Source organism: Salvia hispanica, chromosome 6 (assembly GCF_023119035.1).
Source record: "Salvia hispanica cultivar TCC Black 2014 chromosome 6, UniMelb_Shisp_WGS_1.0, whole genome shotgun sequence".
NCBI lineage: Eukaryota > Viridiplantae > Streptophyta > Magnoliopsida > Lamiales > Lamiaceae > Salvia > Salvia hispanica.
The window spans coordinates 3,229,113-3,247,281 of NC_062970.1; the positions used below are offsets into that span (position 1 = coordinate 3,229,113).

Sequence of the window (18,169 nt, forward strand, 5' to 3'; positions counted from 1 at the left end):
CTACTACTTTCTGTTTCTTGCTCCTCCACGTTACAAGATTCCCTCCAACAAAGGCAAAGTACCCTGCGGTTGATTTCCTATCATTCGGATTTCCTGCCCTGTCAGCATCAGTAAAACCATGTATCTCCATGTGTCCGTGTTTCTCAAACATGAGCCCATGTTCGGCTGTTCCCTTCAAGTATCGCACAATCCTTAGCACTGCCTCCCAGTGCTCTCCTTGTGGCGCATGCATGAACTGACTCACCACTCCTACTGCGTATGCAATGTCTGGTCTTGTATGAGAGAGGTAGATCAGCTTTCCAACAAGCCTTTGGTATCTCCCCCTGTCGGTCGGTTCTCCATCTTCCTTAATTTGTAGTCCGTGATTTTGCACCATAGGGGTATCTGCAGGTTTGCAATCTAGCATCCCAATTTCTGCCAATAGATCGAGTATATACTTCCTCTGGTTTATGAAGATCCCCTTTTTGATCTCAGTACTTCACTTCCTAAGAAATACTTGAGGAGGCCAAGATCCTTCATCTCAAATTCCTGGAATAAGTTCTTTCTGAGTTCTGCCATTTCTTCCTCATCATCTCCTGTAATGATCATGTCATCTACATAAATAATTAGGCACGTGATCTTGCCTTCCTTCTTCTTGAGGAATAGAGTGTGACCTTAATTACTCTTTCATATCCATACTTCTTCATAACCTCTGTAAACCTCCCAAACCACGCCCTCGGAGATTGTTTTAACCCGTATAACGTCTTCTTGAGTTGACAAACTTCTCCTCTCTGAAACTCTTCGGTGAACCCAGGTGGTGGTTCCATATACACAGGTTTTGGTAATTCCCCGTGTAGGAACGCATTAGTTACATCGAACTGATGAAGTGGCCAATCTTTGTTTGCTGCGATCGAGAAAAACACTCTAACAGTGTTAACCTTGGCAACTGAGGAAAAGGTTTCAGCGTAGTCTACCCCATAGGTTTGAGTGTACCCCTTTGCCACAAGTCGCGCTTTATACCTCTCAATTGTACCGTCTAGCCTTTTCTTTATCGTGAACACCCATCTGCATCCAATTGTTTTTGCTCCATCAGGCAATTTCCCTTTCACCCATGTATTGTTCTTCATAAGTGCCTTCATCTCAGTTAGCATAGCTTCCCTCCATTTCTTATGTTTCATAGCTTCTTCGGCTGATTGTGGGATCTCTTCTTCTTCGTATAGTGCAGCCTCAAAAGCTCGTGCCATCTTGGTGAGATTTCCTTGCACAAAATTTGCTACTCCATACCGGCTTTTCCTCCCAATCCTCTCGGGGGAGTATCTTTTCGGTGGAATTCCCCTTGTAATTCAATAAGGAAGTATAAACCTCCCGGTATCTCCGTCAACAGTGTTATTCTCCTCGTGGAGCTCTGTATCAACAGGGTCAGAAATAACTGGACTTTCAAGTGTCGGTTCAGGGATTACCTCGGATATCGTCGGAGGGGGATCACATGGGGGCGGATGAGATGGCTCTTGTGAAGAGACCTGCTCGGCGGTAGTGACAACTGGTTCTGGTGGTTCCTCAATTTGAGAAGTTGGCAATGGCACCACCCAACTTAGGTAGTCCATAGAACTATCTGGAACATTCTCCCCCTGACTACTAAGGTGGGTGTGGTATAAGTATTCGGTTTCCAAAATATTACAGTTCATGGTGGTGGTGATTTTCTTGGTTTGTGGGTCAAAGCATCTATATCCTTTCTGGTTCACCACATACCCCACAAATACACATTTGGTCGCACAGGGTGATAGTTTGTTTCTCTCATGTTTTGGGATATGAATGTATACGGTACACCCAAATACCTTGGGTAAAAGGTTCATATGGTCTGGAATTTTGGCTTGTTTGGATAGTATATCGAGGGGAGTTTTCATGTGGAGGACTTTGGTTGGTAGGCGGTTGAGGAGGTAGATTGACGTGGCAATGGCTTCTGGCCAAAAAAATTTCGGAACTTTGGATTCAATCATAAGGGCCCGAGTCATTTTTAGAATGGTCCTATTCTTCCGTTCAGCTACCTCATTTTTTTCGGGTGTATAGGCACAGGAGGTTTGATGGATCACACCATGGTCTTTGCAAAATTGGTTCATATGACTGTTAACAAATTCCCTCCCATTATCTAACCTAAGGGTTTTGATAGTGGTATGGAATTGTGTTTGTATCAGTTTAAAAAAGGTAGCAAATTTATCAAAGACTTCAGATTTATGCTTCAAAAAATAAATCCAAGTCATTCTAGTGCAATCATCCACAAAAATCACGAAATATCGAAAACCATTTCCCCCAATAACTGGTGCAGGGCCCCATACATCAGAATGCACTAAAGAAAACATGGATTTCATACGAGTATTTGTAGGTTTAAAAGACTGTCTGTGGCTCTTGGCCAAAACACAAGTTTCACAAGAAAAATAAGAAGGAATTGAAAGGTTCGGATAAAGTAATTTAAAGTAACCAGGAGAGGGGTGTCCTAGTCTTCGGTGCCAAAGCCAAGTTTCCTGCTTCGTGGATCCGTGAGCCAGCATCGCACTACCATGTTGAGCTATCTCGTCCACGTAGTAGAGTCCTTGCTTCTCAGTGCCACGCCCAAGAATCCCCCTCGTCTGAATATCCTGTAAGATACAAAAGTCGGGATGCATCAGTAGTGTACAGTTTAATTCCTTAGTCACATGACTAATAGACATCAGTCTCTGAGATAAACTGGGAACATGTAAACAGTTTTTAAGACGGAGGGTAGGGGAAATCTCAATCGTTCCTGATCCCATAACATTAATCAAATCCCCGCTCGCAGTTTTAATATATGACTTTGGAATCTCACTAAAAACAAGAAAATCATTTCTATCAGGTGTCATGGTATCAGTTGCCCCACAGTCAAAAATCCAACCCTTTGAATCTCTATCAGATAAATCTTGAACATGGTATGCAACGAAAATTAAGGGTGCAAACTGATTCCTAGACACAAAATTTGGGTAAATTTGTAATTTCTGGGACGTTTGGGGTTCAATTGCAGATTTATCAAAGCCTGGGGTCCTAAATAACATGGAATGGGGCTTCTTATAATATTTTGAATTCTGGATGGGGTCAATTGCATAATAACAAAACTTATAATTAGGGTTTGGTTTTAACCCAAACCCTATACCTCCTTGGGCAGCGCCGTCTCTCGACTCTGTTCTCTCTGCAAAATTGCCCGCTCCACGCACGTTGCCGCCGGTCACGCCGGTCGGCTGACCCTCCGATCGGACTCCGGTCCCCTGTCCAGTAGTCTCCCCGTCGTTTCTCCGTGAGACTCCTTCGCCGCTCACTCCGACGGCTAGCCTTGCCTGGGCTTGAGTCGATCTCGCCTTTTGTCGTTCCTCCCACCATTCTGGGTAGCCCAATCGCTTAAAACAAGTTTCCCATGTGTGCTTTTGCTTCCCACAGTGAGAGCACCATAGTTTCGACGTATCTGGGCGATTTCCGGACGGCCGGCTGGTAGCGGCGGAGCGTGGTGGTGGCGGACCTCCTCGATTTGACGGTCGTTGGCTTTGGACAACGAAACCATGTCCGATCTCCCCCCCAAATGACGAATCGGTTCCTCCGATGGCTTCTCCGGTAGGTGATGGAGACGCCGGTGGCATGATGTGACGTCGAGCCGCCTTCTTCTTCACCATACCGTAGGCAGCCTCTACTGATGGGGGGGGGGGGTTCCTCCTTCAATATCTCCCTACGAACTGAATCGTACTCCTGATTCAATCCTTTCAAGAACTTGATCAACCGCTTGTCGCTTGAGTGAGCGCGGAATTGGTTGATTCCTTTGTTGCAGCAGTCAATCGGTTGCTTCTGGCACCGATCGATGTTGATCCACAGCCCGTGAATCTTTCGGCAATACGTTTCTAGGTCAAGGTTCCCATGTCTAATGTTTATTGCTTGTTCTTCCAGATCGTAGATGAGGTATCGATCTGCTTTGTTCTCGAAAGTCACCATTAAGCTGTTCCACAGCGCTTTGGATGTTTGGTGGTGTGTGAAATCGGCGATGATGTCGTTTTCAATGTTGTCGACGATCCACGAGAACACCACCAAGTCGTTCTCTTCCCACACATCGAACCCTTTGCTTCCAGGCTCCTGGGGCTCGTTCTTGATGTATGAGTAGGCTCCTCGTCCTCCAATCTTAACTTTGATCAACCGAGACCAAAGGGGGTAGTTTATGCCATTCAATTTGAATGCAACAGTGATACTTTTGCTATTCCTCAGGCTTATTATTTGTTCTGGATCGGCTTTTGTGTCCTCTGTATCTGACATTTTTGGTTGTAGGAACTGTTTCTGGGCTTGATTTGGTCGGAAAAAGGGTCGAGAAAAAGGTATTATTGGCTGTGATGAAGGTTTTCTGAGCCAAGATCGATCTGCTCTGAGGCCATGTTAAAAGTGAAAGGGTCGGTAGAATGGTTTATTCTTATTCAATGTATCAACAATGTAGAGTTTACATGATTATATAGTCTAGGATATTCTATACATGGTAAACCTAGATTACACTCAATAAATGTGAAATATTCTCTCATATCAATCCCTGGTTTTGTGCAATATCTTCTAACAGTTATATTTAAACTTCATGTGATTAATTCGTATATTACCTTTTAAATGTATGTTTGAAGATTCTGATAGCAAATGATATTGCGTGTTTCTATTTGACCCCATCAGATTCACACACATTCTTATCATTTAAGTGGAGTGAGTGAGAGATTTTACTATGTCATGCATGATTTAGTGGAGTGAGTGAGATGTTTTACTATGCCATTTAAATTTGGTTTAAACATTTAATTAGAATTCCAAAATATAAATATTTTTTATCCTTTCATCGAAAACATGTGGTGTGAAGTGTTTGATTGTGTACTTTCATAGGTCTCATCTTATGCTTTGCTCTACGGATGATCATTTTAATTTATATTGATAGTTGATTTTGTGTATTGCAAATTGATTTTGTTCGTTATTTTATTTTAGTTTTAAGTGAGGAGGGCGGCTTTAAAGATGACAAACGAGTTATTTAATGATGAATTTGATTTTAACTTTTAAGTTAATATCACTACAAAAATCTCGCGATTTAGTATGTTTAAACATTAGTATGTGATTTAGTTCAAATTTATTATGCTTCAACGTTGATTTGTATAGATTTTTTATTTTCATATAACGAAAACTGTTACTCATACTCCATCCGCCCCCCAAAATTCATCACCATTTGACCCGGCACGAGTTTTAAGAAATGTAATAAAAAGTGGGTTGAAAAAGTTAGTGGCATGTGGGTCCTATTTTATATATTAGTTTTAAAATAAAATGTGAGTGAGAATAAGTTAGTGGAATGTGGGGTCCATTACCAAAAATAGTAAAAGTGAAAGGTGACGAATTTTTAGGGAATGAGGGAATATTATTTATTGTTAATATTGTATCTAATTTTGTTTAATGAATTTAAAATTGAATATTAATGTGTTAAAAATATATTAATCTGTGCATAGCACAGACGTGATACTAGTTCATTTATAAAATTACACATCTTCCCTACGCTGCCAAACACCATTGTTACACTTTCTTTCTGCATATTTTTACTTCCCCCTTCTTTAATTTCAGCTCCTTACAATTCTTCATCACAAGATAATTTGGTCTTTAGTAGCATTATGTGGTAAGGGCTTAACATGATTTTTCCAAATTTTAAAAAAATTGAAAATAGAAAAAAAAAAAAAAAAAAAAAAAAATTGGGTAAGGGCTTAAGCCCTACCCTCTCTCCACGTGTGTCCGCCCCTGTTGGTAAGACCACTCTCGCCAAAAATCTATTTGAAAATGCACTTGTCAAGGAGCATTTTGATATTCGTGCTTGGACTACGATTTCTCAAACTTATAATGTTAGAGAAACGCTTAGAGAAGTTCTTCTCCAAGCAAGTGGGGATTCGAGTAGTGAATCTGGAACTTATAAATAATTCGTGCGAGATATGAATAAAGGAAATTACCATTCTATGGGGGAAAGCTTTAGAGCATCCGCAGCGGTTTGAAATTTTCGTCCGTCCGTCCGCGCCGCTGAGCACGAGGTCGTCCGTCCGCCAATGGAGCTCGTCCGTCCGTGCCAGCGGCACGACGCTGCTCTTAGCTAAGAGCACGTCCGTGCCGTTGAGCAGCCATACGTGGCACGCTCTGATTGGCCAACGACATTAACGTTGGAAAATTCATTTTTTTTAAAATGCATAAATAATTCAAAATAATACCAAAAAATAAAAAAAATATATTTTTGGATTCCCAAAAAATAGAGCCGTTTATAGACGTTTTTTTTGGATTTTTGTGATTTTTTTTTTAAATCCCAAAATCATTTATAAATACACACATTCATCATCCACTTTTAACATCAAAAAGATCTAATCAATCACATTTGGGCGAAATTCGGCAACGAGTAGTGTAATTTTTAATTTTTAGGATTTTATTTGTGTAATTTTTAATTTTTAGGATTTTAATTATGTAATTTTTAATTATTTTGTAATTTGTAATAGTATTTCAATCATCTTAAAACTTTAAATTTACGTAACTTTCTTGATTTAAATTATATTTTGGCATAAAATATATCAAATTAAAGGTAATTTTATAATAATTCTAATGAGATCTCAATTGCATATGCTCCGACAACGTTCAAATGATGAAATTTGATACTAGTATTGATATTCTTATTTCATATTGTTGAAATTTGTAATACACTATGTTGATATAAAAAAACAATATGATAACATAATGACGATATTACCCTTTTGTTGATATTTTATCTACTATTTATTGAGATTCGTAAGATTTAATCTCATCCACTCATTTTAAAATCTAAGAATGAAAATTTGATATTAATTTTGAATTAGAGTGCTATAAACATTATAATATGATCCTAAAGTCCATTACATAGACCCAACCAAATAAATTATTAAATCAAATTAAATGCGTTAATACGTTGTATGACAACATTATTTCAACAACATTATAGTAGTAAGTAAAAAACATATTGAAATAAAATGTAGGACCTCTGTTTTGCCAATAATCATTAATTCATTCATACGAGCATAAGAGCATATGATCAACACAACAACAAAGTCAAGTTTCATGCATTGTTGAATAGTAGGTTTAGATTTAAAACCAGTTGATATTCGAATTTGATGGAATTTTATACTCCTTACAAATTATCGCTAGCTAGTGACAATATTTAATATTTATATCAAATTTTGGTTCTAGATAATATTCGAAAAGGTATTGGTCCCTGTTCAATAACGACGATTATTATGTCATTTTTGCTTCGCTGGACATTTGTTATTATATTAAAAGTTTAAAACATAGTAGCAAAACCGGATAATTATACCTTTTCATTTTGCTATTGATTTCTTTTGAGAACTAAATTTAAAAAAATTATATATATTAAAATTTATTGTAAAATAAAGATGACAGAATAAAATAGAGAAATAAATAAAGAATAAAGTACAAGAGGCTATAAAATAGAAGAGATAATAAAGTCCGTAAAAATAAATGTGTTGTTTTTTTGCAAAAAATGGAAATCAAATGTCGTAAAACAACCATAAAAGTAAAATCAATCGCTTGCCATGAACGGAGGGAGTATTTATTTATATATAACACTTTTATACTGTGACTCTCTTTGCAGATTCTACAACTATCCATGTAGAATATTGACTCAAGAATTATCAAAAAATTAAATAATTTATTGATATTGCTCGCTATTAGCTTATAAATTTTTAATTTTCCATTGATTCCTACGTTAATATACAACCAAATTAATTTCAAAATATATAAAATAAAAAAAATAGTTAAATTATGATGTCCGGTAAATAAAGATTCAACTAAATTTTTGTTTAAATCAAAATGTTTTAGTATAATATATAATGACCTAATGTAACAAAATTTATAAAATAGCAAAATAAAACAAAATACATCAATAGAAGGATCTAAGTAATACTATATGATAGAACCAATTAAAATAAAATGTATGACCTCTATGTATGTTTTGCCAATATATATTCATTCATATAAACATAAGATCAACACAATAATAAGCCAAATTTTATGCATTGTTGAATAGTAGGATAAGATTTAAGATCAGTTGATCTTCGAAATTTGATGGAGTACAATTTATCACTAGTGATAATATTTAATATTTCGTGTATATTTATATCAAATTTAGGTTCTAGATATTATTCAAAAAAGTATATGGTCCCTGTTCAATAACGACGACTATTATATCATTGTGACGATTATATATTATGTCATTATGCTTAGCTCACCATTTGTAATGACGCCATAAGAATTTGAACTCTTATATTCTTTTTTTCCGGTCCATGAAAATATGAATTTTCTAATTTTAAAAATATTTAACATTACTAAGTAACTTGAATCTATTTTTAACTAAAACTATTTCCACTTTTTTTTTTCTTCATTACCATTACTTTATCAATTATACTTTAAAATTCATGCTTAATCAAAAGTGCATAATATTTTTATTGTGGGATGGAGAAAGTATATTAAAATATACTAAAATCCGATATTCTATATATGTAACGGATAATCATACCATCCTGCCTTGCAATAATTGACTGATTTTTTTCGAGCGTACGAATTGATATTTATTGAAATAAGTGAATAAAAGTAAAGTATGAGAAAATAAATAGAGAGATATAAAATATTAAAAAAATGAAAATCAAATACTACTAGTCCACTTGCTATGATACAACCAAAAAAGAAAATCAATTGTAGTGAGGAGCGACTCTATATAAGACTCTAATATTGTGAGTCTCTTTACAAATCCTACCACCAACCATGGAGAATATTCCCAAAATCCTAATGCTCTCCGCATTCCTATCTTTACTAGTCGACACCGCCGTATCCACCCCCCCCGCTTACCGCCACAGCTACCACATCAGAGGCGAAAATGCATCCTCCTCTGCTATGGTGAGTTCCACCTTGGCTCAGGGAGAGTTCATCAAAAACTTTGAGTTCATACTCCCTGAGAAGTTCAAAAAGGCCTTAGAAGTGGTCAAATCCTCCGGGAAATCAAAAGAAAAATACTTCATGGAGGATGTAATTCAGAACTTACGTAAGAAGTGGGAGAAGTTTGTGTTGCCCCGCCGGCTGAGCGCCTTCGACGACTGCTTGGTGATGACTGTCGACACGATAGACCAGATCAAGACCAGCATAGAGATATTAAATGGCGTCAAATTGTCCAAGGAGGACATCTCATCCCTGAACGCGTCACAGAGGTTGCAACTCAATATCCTCTTCGGCGCCGCCAATGCCAACGTGGCCACCTGCCTCGACGGCTTCTCCCACAGCCACAAGGCCAAGGAGATCCAGGCGGACATCCGCAAAGCCGACTGGACGTTATTGCAACATACCGCCGGCTTCGTTTATTCGACAGTGAAAACTCTGCAGGATAAGGAGCCGGACAACGTCAATGTTCCCCCGGACTCAGAGGAGTGGCCGAAGTGGCTGTCGCCCAAGGAGAAGGCGCTGCTGCGGAATGACCTGGATGGGGTGGTGGTGCACGCGACGGTGTCATTGGACAAGCCCGGGGACTACAAGACGGTGTCGGAGGCGGTGAACTACGTGAGGGCGATAATACATGCTAAGGCTCCGTCCCTGGGTAGGAGGTATGTGATTAGGATAAAGGCGGGGAAATATAAGGAGAATGTGGTGATACCCAAGGACATGAAGAACTTGACGTTCATCGGCGATGGCTCCGACAAAACTTTTATCACCGGCGACAAGAACGTCATCGACGGCGACACCACCTTCAATTCCGCCACCGTAGGTCAGTTGTCTATAAATTACTTCCCCATCCTATTAAATATGCACAGTATAATATTACTGCCTCCAGCTAAAATTTGTCACCTATTTCTTTTTTCGTCTGTTCCTAAAAATTTGTAACCTTTCACTTTTACCATTTTTGGCAGTGAACCCTACATTGCACTAACTCTTTTACACTCACATTTTATTATAAAATTAGTACTCCCTCCGTCCCCCATTAAGAGTCACACTTTTCCATTTCGGTCCGTCCCCAATTAAGAGTCACACTCAATTACCATAAATGGTAAGTAGGTCCCACATTCCACTAACTCACTTCACTCACATTTTATTATAAAACCAATATAAAAAGGTGGGTCCCACATTCCACTAACTTTTCAATCAACTTTTCTTTAAATTTCTTAAAACCCGTCCCGGTCAAACTGTGACTCCTAATCGGGGACGGAGGGAGTAATATATAACAATAAGATCCACATCTCACTAATTTTTTCAACTCACTTTCTATTATATTTCTTAAAATCTGTGTCGGGTCAAATAATGACGAATTATTAGGGATAGAGGGAGTAGTATTTTGTCAATTTTTTAAAAACAGAGATAATATTTTCTTAGGATATTGACATCTAATATCATGAAACTTTCAAAAAGCTGGGTTTTTTCCACGAACTTTAAACGGTTTTAATCCGATTTTGATGGTTTTAACAGTCTCATTCGGGTTAAAACCGTTTAAAAATCAGTCAAAATTGGGTTAAAACCGTTTAAAAATTAACGAAATTGTTAGTGTAGGACTAATTGTGATCTGAGTTGAAATGTTCATGATGAAAAAATTCAAACCGTTTAAAAATTAACGAAATTATTAGTATATGACTAATTGTGATCCGAGTTAAAATGTTCAGAATGAAAATTTTCAAAAGATAAAATATAAAACCAAAATCATAAAATAAGCATGTTACTATGTTTTAATATCCGTAACAAGTAATAAAGCTCTTTAAATGGTGGACAAAATTAGTACTCTGTTTGAATTTTGTCGTAAAGATTTTGACAATAGGGTACAATTTTTTAACAAATCGATTCTCATTACTCAATCAAAATCATTATCAAGATCAAAATTATTGAGTAATAATGCAAACTCTCCATACTAACATTAATTAATCCGTTCCAAATAAAATGACTATTATTGGTGATCACACAGGGGTTGCCGGAGACGGTTTTTTTGCCAGCGGTATCACATTTGAAAACACAGCGGGGCCATCGAAGAACCAAGCCGTGGCCCTCCGCGTGAACGCAGATCTCACCGCCTTCTACCTTTGCAATATTATCGGCCACCAGAACACCCTCTACGTCCATTCCTTCCGCCAGTTCTACAAACACTGCACCATCAGAGGCACCGTCGACTTCATCTTCGGGAATGCGGCCGCCTTCTTCTACAGCTGCTATATCGAGCCCCGGATCCTCAATTCCGACCAGAAATACATTATCACCGCCCAGAGCCGCGACGACGAAAGACAGGAGACCGGTATCGTCATTCACAGAAGCAGCATCAAAGCAGAGACAGACGGCGAGGGAAAATTTACGACGTACCTCGGTCGGCCGTGGGGGAAGTACTCGAGGACCGTCGTGATGCAGAATGAAATCAGTGATGTGTTAGATCCTGCTGGTTGGTCTGAGTGGAAGGGGAAATTTGCTCTTGATACTCTTGAGTATGTTGAGTATATGAACACCGGCGCCGGGGCGGGGAAGCAGGATAGGGTGACGTGGGTCGGGATTCTTAAAGAGCCAATTAAAAAGAAGATGTTGGAACCGTTTACGATCGGGAATTTCCTCGGCAGTTAGAGTTATTAGCTGAAGGGGATGGGTTTCCCCTTCTCTCTTGGGCTCTGATTCTCGTATTTGTGTTGTTTTTCATATACAATCCACTTGTACTACATTGTTTCTTTGTTGTTTTGTTTCCGTTGTTGTTGTGCTAAAATAATGAATCGAAGTGTCCCGCTATAGTAGAAATGTTTCTTTCGAACACAAATTTAAAATTGAATGTTAAGTGCATTAACAGAATATAGAATTGAGTATGACAAAAAATTATGTTTAATGTTTCTTTCGAACACAAATTTAAAATTGAATGTTAAGTGCATTAACAGAATATAGAATTGAGTGTGACAAAAAATTAAGTAAACATCTGAAAAGTATTAAAAAGAGAGTGTTGGATATTTGTTGATGGACTCTTATTGGGCTGTGATTATTTATTAAGCCCAGATGTTATTAATTGGGCTGAGCCCAATGACTTAGCCCCTCTCACCAGATGCTGCCACGTGTCCTCTCTTTGGATGATTGTTTCCTGACCGTTGGATGTAGGGTTGAGAGTGTTATGTGTGTGTTGGCTTTGTTGAGCCGTTTCATATCTCACAACCTCTCTCTCTCTTCCTTGTGACTGAGAACTTCTTTCTCTTCTCTCCGGTGTACTTCCGGCCATCTCTTGGTGATCTTCCTTGGTTCTTTGAGTGTAAGATCTAGTGTGAGTGCTGGTGTGAAGCAATCTCTTCGATTGCTTAGTTCTGGAGAAGTTCTAGGGTTTGTGAGTGGAGGATTTGTCCGGTGGATCTTGATCTGGTGTGAGGGCTTTCACGGTGGAGGTAGGTGGTCTGAGGGTTAACTCTATCCAATCCATTGGTGCTCCCTTGGATCTAAGTTCTGGAAGAATAGATCAGTGATTGATTGCGGCGGGTTCTGAGCCAAAGTTCCTTTGATCTCTTGTTCTTACTCTTTAGTGGTTTAGTTGATAACTTGTGTTTAGATCCGAGAGGATCTCTCTTAGTATTACTAACTTGTTTCTTGAGTGTGCAGGTACAATTGAGTATGATTGAAGCTGGAGTGACAGCTTCAAGATCTTGTAATAGTTAGAACTAGATTCTAGTAATCTTAGTTTGTATTACTTGTTAAAATCAGCCGCGTGGGTGAGAGTTTGGCTGAGCTCTCTTGTACAAGAACAAAGAGGTCTCGGTAATTAGTGAATCTAGACTAATCTGATCCCTACAGAGAGTGTAAGAGTGACTAAATTTGTTTATTTTTGTAAAAAAGAGGAGTGACTCAATTAAAATGGAACGATTAAAACATGAATACGACTCAACTATAATGGAGCAGAAAGAATACTTGCGATGTTGCTTTTGAAAAAAAAATAGTTATCCAAAGCTTTTTTATGCCGATAATCATTAGGTGTTGCCTTTTCATATGAGATTTAAGCAAGTCGTGGTTTTAATGGTAATTGTATAAATATGTAATTTTCTGCTATTATTAGTGATTATGGATCAATTATTTGTCAAATATTTAAGACCATTTTAAAGTTGTATAGAATTCAAAAGTTTAAAATTTTTAAAATCATTTTAAAAGTTCTAAGGTAAATACCAAAATTTGCCAAAAGTTTATGATATTTTATAATCAATTCGTCCTTTTATGACAAGGTCTAATATCTATGTTTAACATATTTATGGACACTAAAACACACTTTAACAATATTTGAAGACGGTGTAAGCTAAATTAATGGAAAATAAATAAAAACAGCTCCACATATAGTTTGCCATGTCGAAGTTTAAAATAATGATATAAATGAAAAAAAACATGCATTATAAAGAAAAGGGGAGAAATGATCCAAAGAGGGAGGTTGAAAGAAATTTGTTTTCTGGTATACAATATACTTTAATCTTTATTTATGATTTACTCCTAGTTATTTTTTTTGAACCATTGGGTTCATAAAGGGGAAAATCATTTCAGAAAAATATAAAATAAATAATCACAAACACTATTTTAACAATTGTATCGAAACTATGCACGCAACAATTGATATTAAATAATCATTCATTCATGCAAGGCATGATCAATATAATAACAAAGCCTAATATTACGCATAGTTGAATTAAGTTTAGATTCAATCAAATTAAACTAGTGAGTAGTGACAATATATATTTGATACTATATAGGGAGGTGATCAATTGCTAACTAATTAGCATTCTAAAATTGAGACCAATTTTTAACTATTAGAGCATCCCCATCCGAGCTCTTAGCTAAGAGCACGGAAGTGGGCCCGGACCCACTTTTACTCTTTGTCTTTAGCTAAGAGCATAACACCCACATCCGTGATCTTAGCTAAGGACAAGTTCAAGGGTCTCACCATTCTATTATTCAATTTAAATACTTCAATTACTAAAAATATTTCTACATTATGAAAATACATTAAAAATAAATATTACATAATTAAAATCCTAAAAAATAAAAATTACATAATTAAAATACTAAAAAAATAAAAATACATAATTAAAATCCTAGAAAATAAAAAAATACATAATTAAAATATGATTTTTTGGGGAAATCCTAGAATGTGATTTTTTTGTGTTAAATTGGGGGTATTTATAAATGAAAATGTTAATTTTGGGAAAAAAAATTGAAAAATAAATTAAAAGTCGGTAGAAAATGGATGGGAAATTAGTCTCTAAAACCATGAACTTTGCCCAAAATTTGGTATTTCCCATGAACTTTGAAATTGGTATATAATATCACGAACTTTGCATTTTGTTTGGTATTTCCCACGGCATGTTTATTACTATATTTGACTAACTTACGAGGCTTTTTTATCATACTTGACACAATTAAATCAACGTGGTTTTCAACGTGACTTTTTATGCTACATGTTATAAACTTAAAAAGTGGTTTCAAATGTTATAAAACATATCACGGTTGCCTATTTTAAATAAGATTTTGATAAACATATCTTATTTGAGTGAGTTTGGGAAATACCAAACAAAATGCAAAGCTCGTGATGTTATATACCAATTTCAAAGTTCATGGGAAATACCAAATTTTGGGCAAAGTTCATGGTTTTATAGACCAATTTCCCAAAATGGATATATTTTTTTGGGAAGTGGGAAAATATTTTTTTTTATTTAAAAACGTTTTTTTTAATTAATTTCGCATTTAAAATAAAAATAAAAATAAATTTTGAATAAGCCAACGGCTATGCCGTTGGCGAATAAGAAGCCGCCACGTGTGCTGCTCAGCGGCACGGACGTGCTCTTAGCTAAGAGCAGCGCCGTGCCGCTGGCAAGGACGGACGAGCTCCAGCAGCGGACGGACGACGTCTGCTCAGCGGCAAGGACGGACGGACGAAATTTTTTCCACCGCTGCGGATGCTCTTAGATTTTGTGGTTGATATAATGCCAAGTGTAATATATTTTAAATTTAAATTATTATTAATTAAATTAAAAAGGTATTAATGTCAAATCCTAGTAATTATAACTAACTATTTTCTCTCTCTTTAAAATCATCTCAAATCTTTAAATTTACGTAACTCTCTCAATTTAAATTATTTTTTTCGCAAAAAATATATCAAATTAAAGATAATTTAATAAGGATTCCAACGAGATCTCAATTGCATATGTTCCGACGATGTTCGGGTGATGAAATTTGATAAATTATATTTCAATTTTCGTACATGTTGATAAGGAGCTTTTATCAACAAATGCAACAAAAAATCTCAATATATAGTAGTCAAAATCTCAATATTATGCATGTCCAATCTCAATAAAAATGTGTTGATATTTTCTTGTCCTTAGTATTGATATTCTAATGTCATATTGTTGATATTTGTAATACACAATTTTAATATAAAAAAACATCCATGAAAATTATCATATGATAACATAAGCGTGATATTGTATTCTTAAATATTGTACTCTCTTTATCCCAATTAAGTTGGTACAAAACTTTTGGGCAATTCATATCTCGCACAAATTATATGATTTACTACAAATTTTCTCAGCTGCGCAACGCGTGGGAAAGTACAATATTGAATCTGATGATAATCATGAATCTGTAACTGTAAGTAAGAAATTCAGCGTAAATATATTCTCTAACATCTTCTAGGCTATTGCAGATAATAACAAGCATTGCAGGTAACACTGACCGACCCCACCGCGGCCAGCGAGCGTTGCCGGAAAACTTGAATAATTGACATTTGACCGGTCAATCCCCGCCAAATCCTTCAGCCTTTGAAGGTAAAAAAGAGAGGAATAAGAAGAATCGTTGTGAAGAATAGAGGAGGAATATGGGGGAAGTCCAGAGGCAGAATCTGAACTAAGATCTTGTATGAGTCATCTACTTGTTCTATTCTTAGTTTGTCAAATTCATCCAATTTGAGATCTTGCTCTTTTTGCTGTAAACACAATATGAGAGCAAAATATTTGGAGTCAAGACAAACATGAAATTAAGGTATTCTTTATTTTCAGTCGAAGATAATGAATAAAATCTTTGGAGTCAAGACAAACCATTTATATATTCAGTACATTTTTAAAAATTTCCAACAAAAGGAAGATTCTGTCCTTAATATTTAAATTTAGGTAATTAATTGTAAGCATAGTTCTTAATATTTTAAATAATCTATTGACTAATAATCTAATATATTGAATAATTACTAAAAGTTACTACCTCTGTCCCTGAAAATTTGATACATATTACCATTTCGGTCCGTCCCTGAAAATTTGATACACTTCACTTTTACCATTTTTGGTAGTGGACCCCATATTCCACTAACTCATTCCTACTCACATTTTATTATAAAACTAATACTTTAAAAGTAGGACTCACATCCCACCAACTTTTTCAACTCACTTTCTATTACATTTCTTAAAACTCGTGTCGGGTCAAAGTGTAGCAAATTTTGGGGGACGGAGATAGTAGTATTTTCTTATGAAAGATGGTAAGAAGAAATTATATTTTATGAAAATGCAAGAAGATGACAGTTTGATTGAGTATATTTAACATAGAGAGGGCTAAAATATTCATCTACTTTGTTAACATTTATGATACTATGTAAATAAGTTAGCATTAATAAGATATTTTATTTAAAAAATTAATGAGTATTTAGTGAAACTTTTTTTTCTATTTAAAATTTTTATTTTTTTATTTTTCATAAAAAACAATATTATGCGTTATTGTTAGTATTCTTTTCTCTCTTTCATAAAATCAATCAATTAAAATTACGGTTGTATGTCTATTCCATGTAGCTATATTTACCATGATATAGCAATTTATTAGAATAAGATGCTTGGTTTAATTTTGTTTCAATCTTACCTACATAATTATTAAATAACACATTAATCCCACAATACTATTAATAATTTACTACTATAAATTACACAATAAAATAGAATTTTCTTAGTAGTTTATTTATAAAAATTTATACATTAACTTGAGAACTAAAATATATTTAAAATACTGCAATAATATATAACATAAATCAAAACTAAAATACTGTCAGTATTTAATTTGGCATTTCCTTTATTTTATTAAAAATAAAAAATTTACAAACAATAATATGGAATAATTATGTTGATTAAAAAAAATAAAAGAATCTAATTATTTTTTAAAATTTATATAGTTAATATTTTATTTTTTATAAAATATTAAATTTTTATCTCATTCACGATATCATACAATAAATTAACTGGAGCACAACTTTACCCCAATTTTCCCCTCATGTTGCAGTTTGAAAGTTGGCAGAAAATCCTTTAGAATTCTCCCAAAAAACCCAGCTTGTAAGTACTATATGTATGGATTAAAGTATGGAAATAAATATACATATTTTTAAGTGTATGTCTTGCACATCTTTGCCAAAAAATTGACAATGACCAATTTAATTTCATCTGATTTAGTTGCTAATTCAATAAATTTATTAATATACTGACTCAACTTATTTTTAACACAAGTATACTCGCAAGTGTACGAGGCTAATGTAGCAAATAGTAAGCAAAGAGTATCGTATCCACAGAGACAATGAGTGTCAACCTAATTACCACGAACCAACCTCAACTACTATCTAGATGAATCGGATTTTTGGGTTTTCTAAATCTATTTAAAAGCAAGGTAAAAACAATTAAAAACAAATAAAGAACTAAAAGCAAATAAGAAAACGGATGTAGATCAAGGACGAGAAGGGTAGAATCCTACGGGATCGATAACAATTATCACATGCTCAACTAACTTCCTAACTATGCCAACAACGAGTCTCAAGGGTTATTAAGCTATCACTAAGGTAAAACTATATCTTTTCTCAAAGCATATAATTTGTAGATTGCTACCTAGAACTGAAGTCTCCTTCCTAAAACTAAGGCAACAACTCCTAATAGCTCCTAAGATACTTAGCTTCATTCAAATGCTAAAATCTCTCGATTATATTGGCAAAGACGTCAATTTCTTCTCTTTCAAATTAAACTACTCACTTCTCAGTTCTTGTAGTAAAATCCACATGCATTTATAAGGTGATCAGTCAAATAAATGTATAAGCACAGAAGAAATCAAAATAACCACATGAGCCAAGGCATAGAAAAAGGAA

The 18,169-nt window shown here is 35.5% G+C and overlaps 1 protein-coding gene across 1 annotated transcript; it reads left to right on the plus strand.

Moving 5' to 3' along the window:
• The first annotated feature begins 8,800 nt into the window (after nt 1–8,800).
• LOC125197484 (pectinesterase-like) lies at nt 8,801–11,789 on the plus strand. The gene is made up of 2 exons (XM_048096235.1): nt 8,801–9,805; nt 10,988–11,789. Exons 1-2 carry the CDS (start codon nt 8,815–8,817, stop codon nt 11,626–11,628), a joined length of 1,632 nt encoding a protein of 543 aa, XP_047952192.1. The 5' UTR covers nt 8,801–8,814; the 3' UTR covers nt 11,629–11,789.
• Nucleotides 11,790–18,169: the final 6,380 nt, after the last annotated feature.